This window comes from Canis lupus, chromosome 21 (assembly GCF_011100685.1).
Source record: "Canis lupus familiaris isolate Mischka breed German Shepherd chromosome 21, alternate assembly UU_Cfam_GSD_1.0, whole genome shotgun sequence".
Taxonomy (NCBI): Eukaryota; Metazoa; Chordata; class Mammalia; order Carnivora; family Canidae; genus Canis; species Canis lupus.
In genome coordinates, this window is record NC_049242.1 from 12,579,846 (window position 1) to 12,592,487 (window position 12,642).

The 12,642-nt window shown below is 33.7% G+C and overlaps 1 protein-coding gene across 4 annotated transcripts in view; it reads right to left on the reverse strand.

The window, feature by feature from the left end:
* The window catches only part of TMEM135 (transmembrane protein 135), a 286,961-nt gene that overhangs the window by 72,726 nt on the left and 201,593 nt on the right, over window positions 1-12,642 (reverse strand). For all 4 annotated transcript variants that reach the window (XM_038568356.1, XM_038568357.1, XM_038568358.1 and 1 more), the window contains one exon: window positions 6,469-6,515. In XM_038568356.1, coding sequence (XP_038424284.1) covers window positions 6,469-6,515 — 47 coding nt within the window. The remainder of the gene's footprint in view (window positions 1-6,468; window positions 6,516-12,642) is intronic.

The window sequence follows — 12,642 nt, forward strand, 5'->3', positions numbered from 1 at the left end:
TTGACATCAGTAAAAATAAAATATTTACAGTAGGAAAACCACCCAAAAATGCCATTTTTCTTCTTGAAAATAAAACTGCAAAAACAACTGACCACTTCTAATGTGACTGAGTCCCATTAAGTCTGTAAGAAGTCAAATTTTAAGTTGACAGGATTTCTCCAAACAATATTTCTCTTTGCTTTCTACTAAAAATAAACACTTATATTCGATATAAAATTTTGAGCAATTTATCGAGGCTCAATATCAAAAGCTGACAGGCAACAAGTGAAAGCAGATTTGCCACAACTTCCATCGATAGATGGAGTATGTTCACCACATGGGCAGACTAATTTCTTCTCCCAAAAAAAGAAAGTCAGATTACAGACATCCAACTTGATCATAAGCTCTGCATTGTCAGAGAAAGTGATTTATAAGATGTTGAACTTAGGTTTTCTCACTTTTTACACTTGCTCTGAGGAAAGCAACAGTCCTAAAGATCTCTATACTTTATCTTTGCATAGGGCAGATTTTATATGCTTGGTAAGCTCACTAGTTTAGGTGCCAATTATGGAAGTACCTCAATTCACCTGCATATATCTTCTAAGGAATACTGGTCTCCCAAGCCCACGTCAATTTCTATTAACAAGTTCATTAACAGGGCAGCCCAGGTGGCTCAGCGGTTTAGTGCCGCCTTCAGCCCAGGGCGTGATCCTGGAGACCTGGGATTGAGTCCCATGTCAGGCTCCCTGTATGGAGCCTGCTTCTCCCTCTGCCTGTGTCTCTGCCTCTCTCTCTCTCTCTCTCTCCTCTCTGTGTATTCTCATGAATAAATAAAATCTTTGGGGAAAAAAAAAGTTCATTAACATTTTAATGACAATGAATTTAGAAAGCCAAAGGCCTAAGATTGTTCTATTTACTACATCTTCTATATATCAGTCCTCTTCCATTTAAACCGTATGTTCAAGGCATTCAAACAGAACTTCGATTTCACCCTAATCATTAACATGATCTCTCTCAGACAAATAGGTTTAACAATCTAGCTATCTATGTAGCTATGACATTTTGGACTGCATTTTAGACAATTTTTCTTCTCTTTCCCAATCTCTCCTGCTTGTGCAACCTTCTTTAACTCACTTAAACTTTCTCATAGTCTAGTCTCTCTTGTCTAAAAAAATAATAAACTAAGAAGGAATCCAAAAGAAAACCTTACTCCTGTAACAACTTGCCCTTTCTCCTCTTAAACTTCTTGAGTTTATTGTACTAATTCTGCTTACAGAATTTCAGTTTTCTGCATTACAGAAATGCTCAGTTCACAGTTTTCTGCATTAAAATTTTTTCCCAACCTTATAAAAAAGATTGACAAATTTAATTACATATTTTTTAAAACAAACATCATGTCACATTTCTCAATCTACTAATCCAACTCAACAAAAATTTCTCTAGCTGGTTACCACTGACCACCAGGTTGTAGAGCAAATGAACATTTCTTAGCCCTTACCTTAATGAATATATTTGCAGCATTAATACTAAAGATAATGCCCTCATTCTTGAAATCCTCCAGTTTAATTAATTTTCCTTCCTAGTTTATAGTCAATAGTCACTACTCGTAACTCTAACTTCTGCTAAAGCAATAATCACCACACTAGGTGCTCACATGTATTAGCTCAGTGTTTTTTTGAAATGCTGTTATTACTCATTAGTGGTTCAAAGCAGCTTTTTAAATAAATAAAATAAATTAGAATTAAAAATATCCAAATGTATCCCATAGGTTAAGTATTATTCTGGAAAATTTATGTGTGTATGTATTCACAATATAAAATTTAGTTCCTATTTTGGATCACAGTCAAAAAAGTTTGAAAGACACTGTGTCTAATTTAATCACCAGAGCCCAATCTATGAGGCACATATAATGATTTATACTTTTTAATAAAGAAATAAACTGAGTATACAGAAGTTGTATAATTTGTCTGTACTCAACCAGTTGGTGTGACAACCAAGCATAGCTTTATTTATCTCCTTATCTCCAAGTACCCAAGGGACATTTATATTTCTCAATGTGTGTGTCTCAAATGCACTTCAACTTCAGTATTTGCAAAACCTGTACTCAATTTCCACACATTTTCTAAATTGCTAATTTTCTAATTTCCAGTGTTTCTCTCTTCTTCATCCAAGCATCAATTCTTATAACTCAGATAGATCCACTCTTCACCATGTCATTATCATAAAATAACCTTCAGTCACGCTCCCACCATTTCCTTCCAGGGTAACTGCAATAGTATCCTACCTTACCTGCCATTATGCACCCCCCCCCAACCTCCAATTTACTCTCTACTTTGCTGGAAGAAATCTCTTCAAAATACAAATCTCATTATTTAGGGCAAATTCTTCTAATCCTGAAGTAACACTTTAATAGTTCAAATGCCATATATAATTTTCTAGACTATATTTTTGTGTAGGTTTATACAGTACTTCAAAACAGTAGAACTTAATTGATAGTTAAAAGGCTTTTGTTAAAATCAGTAATGACTGAAAGACCCAAATCAAAAGTTCTTTACCTGCTGTTAAAGTTACTTCAAAGGTACTAGGCTATATTTATATTAGAAAATTCAAGGAAAATCACAAATGTCTTTCACTAAAAAACTGCAGATAGCCAATAAATAGTGTCATTTTCTTAAAAACAAAATATATCCATATCTTGAGACAAATGACAGTTTATTATTTGTACCTTCACAGAGAGTTGACTAGAATTCATCGATGGCAGGCATCAATACTGTTTTTAAATAATGTTTTAAACACAATAACAATCAACTTAATTTGCACTGGATTTTTTTAAAATATTTTATTTATTTATTCATGAAAGAGACACACAGAGAGAGAGAGAGGCAGAGACACAGAGGGAGAAGCAGGGAGTCTGATGCGGGACTTGATCCCGGATCTCCAGGATTACGCCCTGGGTGGCGCTAAACCACTGATCCACCCGGGCTTCCCTGCACTGGTTTCTAAATAAAAATGCAATGTTTTTCAATGTTTATAGCAGATTAAGATATGTCTATCGTGAATAAGTCATACACAGTCCATAGATTATCTGCTATGACAACAAGTCTGAGCCTCTCAAACTACATGTTTAAACAAACTTGGATTTGTTGCTGGCTTTGCAAAGGCAGATGGAAAGAATTTCTAGCTAGGTACTCACCAGGATGGGATCAAAGTTATCATGATATGCTTTATGATACTATTTTAAATTAAGTTATTTAAAGTGAAGCTGAATTATTTCATTTTTCTAATTTATGTGTTCTTCATATACAGATATCTAATGTTGAAAATAAAACCAATAAATAGTTTAAATGTGTAGCATGATTCATTGTTTTTTGTGAGCAGAATTAATGTGTAATAGTTTTGGCATGCTGTTTGTGTTGTTGTTGATTCTTTCCTTTGCTTTTCAGTTAAAACAACAAAGAGCTAATGGTTCAAAAGAAACTCATTTCTTCTCTCCACATGACTGTTGGAAAGATTCTAATGAATCTGAAACAACAACTATAATAATTCTTGACTTAAAAAAAAAACAAGTTGCTTTACTCATAAATACACATTTGGAAGTTTAAAAAAAAGTGCTTTAAAGGTATGCATGATACAAAATATTCTATGCAATTTCAACCATGACTTCTGCTTCATAGTGACAGATATGCTCTAAAACAAAGTTATGACAACAACATACAAAATAATAAGATGATTGAACAATGAAAGCAGGATCATTATGAAGAATGCCCACTGGGGTTGTACAGAAAGACTTCTTTGAAAATATCTTCAAAATATTATACCTCAGGTTCCTAACAGAATACTCAGCATATGGTGGTATCAACAGACATGTGGATGGATGGATGCCAATTGGTTAAAAACTAGAACAAAGCTAGAACTCTCTTCACATACTACCTTCCCTCAACCCAAGCCTCTAAAGTTTTCTCAGGATTCCATCTGAATGTAATCCTTATTTCTAGTGTACAAATTAAAAGTCAAGATCACTATGTGAAAATGCATGTGGAAAAAAAACGTACCTGTTAAAATATAACAAAAGAACTATTCAAAAGTAAGATGTTTTCATTACACATTTTAATAGCCATCATTTTGGTACTAAGAACACGGCATTGCTTTTTAAGTGAAATCATACTATAACCATTACATCCTGCATGTCACTTTTAGAAAATAATTATGGAACTACTTATTCAAGTTCCTTCTCTAGATAATTAAATTGGCACATTTTTCTCTATAGTTAGCATAAAAACACAAGTTGATTAATTTCTAACAAAATGATTCCCTTATCCTCTCTTCTCAAAGGAAGATATAAATGGAGGCCTGGGGACAATATCATTTGATATTAACTAATTTTTTACAATTAGAAGTAAAATTGTTAACAAATGAAAAGTGACCTCAAATATCTGTATATAAAACTGAATTTTAAGAATAAAATATTTTAATGCAACTACACTCATTAACTGCTATGTACAGTGTTGTTCGTTCATTTCAAACACAAGCCAGACTTCAGACAAACATGTAACATTGTTTTGATTGTAGTACTTTATAAATGGTTTTATTTTACCATTTGCCAAACCCCTTTTGTTGAGTTATTCAAACTAACTTCTGCCAAGAACACTAGGAATTTGGTGATAGTGCTTCTTTTAGGAGAAAACAACCCCTTTCCTCAGAAAACGAAAAATGTTTATCTTGGCACTAAAACCTTGTATTGAGCCTTCTGGAAAGTATTTTAAATTGTTGTTTTTAACCTAGACTTTGTGACTGAAACAGGAAAAGGTTTCATAGCTCTACACCAAAATACATATTTATAGGACTGATTTTCTTTCTACACCAAAAATACTACATTGATGGCAGCAGTTTTCAAAGTACAATTTCTGAGGACCAAGCTAAAACTTGGGCATTATCACTATATTCAACATACAATTTGTTTTTTAAACCTCAAAAACTGACAACCAAGAAATGCTAATTGTTGGTCAAATATGCTATCTTTAAGTGTCATACTGGGGACTGCTGCATTTAACCATCTATCTGTTCCTTTAGGAATTTTCCCAAAAAGAAAATTTACTTGATATTGTATTTTTTCCTGTGCCGGTCAACAGAAGATAGGTTTCTAAGTTCTTATCTATTTCCTATTTTCCCCACCGGATATGTTTTACCTTAAGACTAGACAGACATAAAGATCAACCATGTGAATTCTTTGCAAAACTGTCCCAATAATGTATCTGAATATAATATACAATTTTGGAAATTGATTATAGTCATTGTCCCTAATTCCTCTCACACCTAAATTGTTAAAATACAAGAAAGAGTTCAATTTCACAAAGACCCTCAGAGAGCTGCAATGACTTTTCAGTCACTAATAATTGACAAAAAATATTATGTACCCATTACCAATCGTTTTTGCACATCAAGTTCTCCCCACCTTGAAATATGATCCATTTTTCCCTTTTAATGGTCTGGCTGTCCCTCTACAAGAATAATAGCAAGCAGCATCATTTTAAATGTGCATGTAAAATTTTTGATAAAGTCATAATAAGTTAAAATCATATTTTTGTGCTTATCAAATATTTATTAGGATGTTCTGACAGGAAATTAGTTGTTTTAAAATTCTGAGAAGTTGAATTGTCTTACTTAAGTAAAGAGAAAAAAGTAAAGATATCTACCAAATATTTCTTATTAAAATCTGTAACTTTTGTCAATCAAGTACAAATTTTAACTTTAGAAGTTTGGTCCTTCCTGCTGTGGTTGAATTCTGCCTATATCCAGAAAAATCAAGAAAAAGTCTATTCAAGTTAATGAAATAAGAGTGAAATAAATGGGAATTGCTGGTATCAATAACAGTTACGAAGGAGTAGACTCTTCCCAATCAAAAATCCCATTGTTGTACTGTTATGGTTATAGAATGACAGTATCCTTTTCACTGGCCTTGCAGTCTTGAGCCATCCTAACACTCCTCCACAGGCCTCACAGTTTCAGTGTCAACGAGAAATCCAACTCTTGACATTAGGGACTAATTTAATATTTTAAAGACAAGTGATAAACACGGTATAGGTTACCCTTGCAGAAGATTTAGATTAAGCCCTACCATCACTTTTTTCTTATTTAAATTTAAAATGTTGACTGTTTGATAAGGAGAGTGAAGACTATCTAAAATCAGGTCCACAAAAAACAAAAATTCTCTTATCAGTATTTGAGACTATTAATTTATACATTCAGCTCTCAAAGATGAACCTGTATGTAGAATGTGAAAAAAACAAATCTTCTTTCCCTCTCTCTATTCACTAAGAAGCAGTGATTTATCTCTAACCACTGTAAGGAAAACAAAAAAACAAAAACAAAACCTCATGCCACTTGTGAGAAATAATTATTTAGGGAACTTTAGTTACATAGCTGATTTAAAAAAAACCACAAAGGAACACTAATTTCTCTATTAAAATAAATATGTATAACCGGACATACCTGAAAAAGAACATGTACATGGCAGCTGTGATGCAGAACAAAAGGACCTACAACAAGGAGAAAATATATTACTTGCAAAAGAACACTAACATCATTTGTGTGTCTTTCTTTTTAAATTTTAATTCTAGTATAGTTACCATACAGTGTTATCTTACTTTTAAGAGTATGAGATGATTCATCAATTCCATATATCACCTGGCACTCAACATGACAACTGTACTCCTTAATCCCCTCACCTATTTACCCATCTCTTACCCACCTCTCCTCTGGTACCAACCATCAGTCTGTTCTCTATACTTAAGGGTCTGTTTCTTGGGTGCCTGGGTGGTTCAGTCTGTTGAGCGTCTACCTTCAGCTCAGGCCATAATCTCAGAGTCCTGGGATTGAGTCCCCACGTCATCGGTTCTCCCTCTCCCTCTGCCTGCTGCTCCCTCTGCTTGTGCTCTCCCTCTGTCAAATAAATAAATAAAATCTTTTTTAAAAAGAGTCTCTTAGTTTGTCTCTCCTCTTTTTTTCCCTTTGTTTTGTTTCTTAAATCTCACAGGTGAGTGAAATTATATGGTATTTCTGACTGACTTATTTCACTCCGCATTATAATCTCTTCATCTATGTCGCTGTACCATTTGTGTCTTATAAAAGCAAAACACCCATATTAAATATTGTGCCTGAAACTATTTTTTTAAAAGATTTTATTTATTTGAGAGAGTAAGCAAGAAAGAGAGCACAAGTAAGGGGAGGAGCACAGGGAAAGGGAGAAGCAGACTTCCTGCTAAGAGGGGGCCCAAAATGGCGCTGGATCCCAGAACCCTGGGATCATGACCTGAGACCAAGGCAGACACTTAACTGACTGAGCTGCCCAGGTGTCTCATGCCTAAAACAACTTAAAGATGTGCAAAACTAGTATTCAGGTATCATATTCTCTACCTTTCAAATAAACCATATAAAGCAATAATGAGTCTATATACACACACAGATAAACAAAATTATATACATTATACAATATGTTTATATATTATAATATGTATATATGTATATAGACTGGGTAGAAGGGTAACATGGTTCAAAACAGGACAACAAATTTTTTTATTTATCTCGAAGAATGCCTGGAAAAGCAAGTAACTTAAGAAGAGAGACAATGGCTTTTATGTAATGAAGTTAGCAAATAAATGATAACTGTATTAACTGTTATACCAAGATGACCAGACTTTTTCAAATGTAAAATACAATTCAGTTGTCAACCAATTCTCATCAATAAGAAAGACTCCTAAAAATATAATCATCCTTTGTAGGATATAGACTAGCTATAAGAAAAATTCCTCTAGCATGGTAAACCTAAATTTAAAAGCTCAACTTTTAATCACATCACACTAAACAAAACAAAGTAAGGTGTATGTATATAGAGGGGCACCTGGGTGGCGCATTCAGTTAAGCATCTGACTTGATTTTGGCCCAGGTCATGATCCTAGAGTTGTAAAATCAAGCCCTGTGTCCTTTTCCATACCAGGCTTGGAGCCTGCTTAAGATTCTTTCTCTCTCCTTCTCCCACTGCCCCTTCCTCCCTATTCTCTCTCTTTAAAAAAAAAAAAAAAAAAAAAAAAAAAAATGTGTGTATATGGAAAGAATCCAGAATCCAAGTCCTGACCAAAAGCTAAGTTATGCCAACAAAGTAGAGCTCCATAAGTTGTTTCAAATCACTGAAAAACAGGGACACCTGGGTGGCTCAGTGGTTGAGTGTCTGCCTTCGGCTCAGGTCCTGATCCCAGGATCCTGGGATGAAGTCCCACATCGAGCTCCCCACAGGGAGCCTGCTTCTTCCTCTATGTCTCTGCCTCGCTCTCCGTGTCTCTCATGGATAAATAAATAAAATCTTTAAAAAAAACTCACTGAGGGAATCCCTGGGCGGCTCAGCCGTTGAGCACCTGCCTTTGGCCCAGAGCGTGATCCTGGAGTCCCGGGATCAAGTCCCATGTCGGGCTCCCTGCATGGAGCCTGCTTCTCCCTCTGCCTGTGTCTCTGCCTCTCTCTCTCTCTCTCTCTCTGTGTGTGTCTTTCATGAATAAATAAATAAATAATATTTTTTTAAAAAGTCACTGAAAAACAAGTTGTAAAATGTATTCTTATGTTAACAACAGTGTAAACTAAACATGATAGTCAATGGCCTCTCATAGACAAATGAATAATCTTTAACTGTAAAAGGGGTGACCACAAAGTACAACAAAAATGAATACAATACAAATAATTTCTAGTCAACTTAAGGAAAGTATAATAGTTTTGCTATTACAAATTACAGTTCAAAGATTTGCCACCTTGGGATCCCTGGGTGGCGCAGCGCTTTGGCGCCTGCCTTTGGCCCAGGGCGATCCTGGAGACCCAGGATCGAATCCCACGTCAGGCTCCCGGTGCATGGAGCCTGCTTCTCCCTCTGCCTGTGTCTCTGCCTCTCTCTCTCTCTCCGTGTGACTATCATGAATAAATAAATTAAAAAAAAAAAAACAAAAAAAAAAAAACAAAGAGTAGTTTAAAAAAAAAAAAAAAAAAAACAAAAACAAAGATTTGCCACCTTGGCTAAAGATAAGTACTATAAGCCTAACTGGAATGGCTCAGAAATCTATAAACCTATAAACCTAAAGAAAATAAGTATCAATTACTACAAAACAAATATTTTTATTTTTATTATAGAGAAAATACAGAAAATATTTTTCTTTATGTAAAGTATATAAAATCCTTCTTTTTTAAAAAAATATTTTATTTATTTATTCATGAGAGACACAGAGAGGAGGAGGAAGAGTAGGAGGAAGAAGCAGGCTCCTCCCTGAGGCAGGGCTAGATCCCATGACCCTGGGATTATGACCTGAGCTGAAGGCAGACACTGTACTGACTGAGCCACCCAGGAGCCCCTGGAGTTCACTTTTTTATACAGTACAGATTCAAGAGATGAAAATCTGTATGGGGAGAGGGGGGAATCTAAAGGATATTAATGTACAATTGATAAATTCATTTAACAGATATTTACTGAATTCCTATTATAAGCCACACACTATCCTTCAACTTACAACAGTACACAAGATGGACAAAGTCCTCACCCTAATGAAAGTTATCTTTTAGTTAGGTAAAAAAAAGCGTATCAGTTAGTAAGAGCAGTTTTGGTGAAAAACAAAGCAGGATAACAAAATAAATGCAGGAAAATGGGGGTTGCTGTTTTATACAAAACATCCTTGGTCAAGGATGCAGAGACTTTACAGACACTGAGGAAATGGGAGATAAGCATGGGGATTAAATCAACAGAACCACTGAAAAGGTTCTGATTTTTATTATGAAAAGTGTTCAGTATTGTGTCAAAGATGCTAAAGCTTGAATTTTTAGTGACATAGTGCTTCAAAGTTTTCTAAATTAAATGTGCTAATTTACTAAACATCTTGACTTCCAAAAAAAATGCTTTTCCAAATAAATGTAAATCTGTAGTGAAATAAAGAAAATTTTCTGTGTTTCAAATTACAGAATTTAAAGCTAAAAGGAACTTAGACCTCTATAGTTTTTCATCTCAGTAAACTAATATGAGAAGGTAGGTGATCCATGCTTACCCTACTAGTTGTATATTGCATTTCCTTCATTAAACAAATATTGATCAAATTAGCTACTCTACAGCTGCTCTATATAAGAATATTTAAATACAATTTTGACCCTCAAGGAGCTTACAGATACTGCTCCACAGTCCAGTTGTATAGCTACAGTTCACATGTGGCTAGTGAAATTTTTTAATAGCTTTATTGATGTAAAATTAACATATTTAATTTTGTAAATGTTGACACAAGAGTGTATAATAGGGTGGTATAATATCCCTTGAATGGAGATCCCTATAAAATCATCATAATCAAGATAACAAACACATTCATCACACCAAAAACTTAATAGCATTTTATCATCTTTGTACCTGTAAAACCTGTAGTGATGTTACCTCTCATTCCCAATATTAGTAGTTTGTATCTTATTTTCTTGATCAGTCTGAGTATTGATATATTAGCTGCATTGATTTTATCAAAGAACAAACTTGTGGTTTCATTAATTTCCTCTATCATTTTTCTATCTCATTGATTTCAATTTGATCTTTATTAGTTCTTTTTTCTCTTTGTTTTGGATTTCATTTGCTTTTGTTTTTCAATTTTCTTAAAGACAGAAATTTAGACCATTGATCTAGATTTTTTTTCTTTAATATAGGTATATAATGCTATTAATATTTCCCTAATATCTGCTGTACATGTATCCTGCTAATTTTGATAAGGTAGTTATTCCTTTTTATTCATTCGAAATAATTCCTAATTTTGCTTTTGCTTACTTCTGTGATCCATGACTTAGTTAGAAGTATGTTATTTAGTTTCCAAATATTTGGGGATTTTCAGTGACCTTTCTATTTTTACTGACTTCTTATTTGATTCCATTATGGTCACAAAATACTTTATATGACCTGATTATTTCTAAATTTATCAGGATTTATCTTATGTCCCAGAACATATCAGAATATATTCTATATATGAGGTAAATATCAATGAGTATTTTTTTATAGTAATCCCTACATTCAACATGGGGCTCTAACTCACAATGTTGAGATCAACCAGGTACACCAACCTCCTCAATGTGCATTTTAAAAGAATGCGCATTGAACTGTTGCTGGGAGAAATAATCTATATGTATCAATTAGGTCAAGTTGGTTGACAAGAGTCGTTCAAATCTTCTGTATCCTTAATGATTTGTCTGCTTGTTCAATTACTGAGAAAAGTTACCAAAATGTCCTGCTATAATTGTGGAATTGTCTCTACAATCTCTCCCTGCAGTTTTATCAGTTTTTCCTTGATGTATTTTGAAGTTTTGTTTTTAGGAATATAAACATTTAGAATTATGTCCACTTTATCATGATGAAATTATCTTATCTCTGATAATATTCTTTGGTCTGAATTCTGTCTCATAGTAATTACAGATTTCCTTTAATACTATTAGTTATCCTTTTTTTTTTCTTACTTTTAATTAATTGGGTCTTTATATTACAAGTTCATTACATGTAGGCATCTTGTTGTTTCTCATTTTTTATCCTATCTGAAAATCTCTTCATTGGCATTGAGTGTTCATATTTAGCATGACTATTGGTAAGTTCACAATTAAATCTATCCTGGTATTTATTTTTCTATTGTTTCTCATTTGTGTCCTTTTCTTGCCTTTTCTGAATTAATTATTTTTTATGATTCCATTTTCTCTCCTTTGTTGGCTTATTATAGTGTTCATTTTAGGGCTTATAGCATAGATCTTTAAATTGATACAGTCTCCATTCAAGGGATATTATATCACTTAACATATAATATAGAACTTTTATACTTCCATTCCTACTCTGACCTTTGTGCTATTTCATCATCTATCATATTTTAATCTACATTATAAAATGACTATATTTTAACATTTTCTCTTTAAAAATGTAGATCTAAAATAATTTCCTTTGTTTTGAAAGATAGTTTTGCAGGGTGTAGATTTCTAGGTTGACAGATCATTTTATTTTAGTAGTTGGCTCAACAAATGTCACTTTAATATCTTCTTACAATTTGATTATGATGTGTCTTGGAGTAGTCTTCTACATGTTTCTTCTATTACAGTTTCATTAAATTTCTTGGACTGGTGGGGTTACAATTTCACCAAATTTGAAATTTTTTCAGTCATAATTACATCAATATTTTTTTTCCTCCCTTTTCTTCCTTAGAACTCAAATTAATATCCAGTAGGTCCCCTGAAGTTGTCCCACAACAAAGGTTCTCCTTTTTTTAAGAAAAAAAAATCTTTGTGTTTTATTTTGGGTTGTTACATCTCCAAGTTCACCAATATTTTCTTCTGCAGCATGTGTCATTAGTGTCATTCAGTAAATTTTCCATCTTACATATTGTAATTATCATCGCTATAAGTTTGATTTAGATTTTCCCCCTATTTTCCGTGTCTCTAACTTTTTAGAACTATGGAATTAAGTTATAATAACTTTTTTTTAAGATTTTACTTATTCATTCATGAGAGACACAGGTGGGGGGCGGGCAGAGACACAGGCAGAGGGAGAAACAGGCTTCATTCAGGGAGCCTGACGTGGGACTCAATCCCGGGTCTCCAGGATCACACCCTGGGCTGAAGCCAGTGCTAAACCACTAA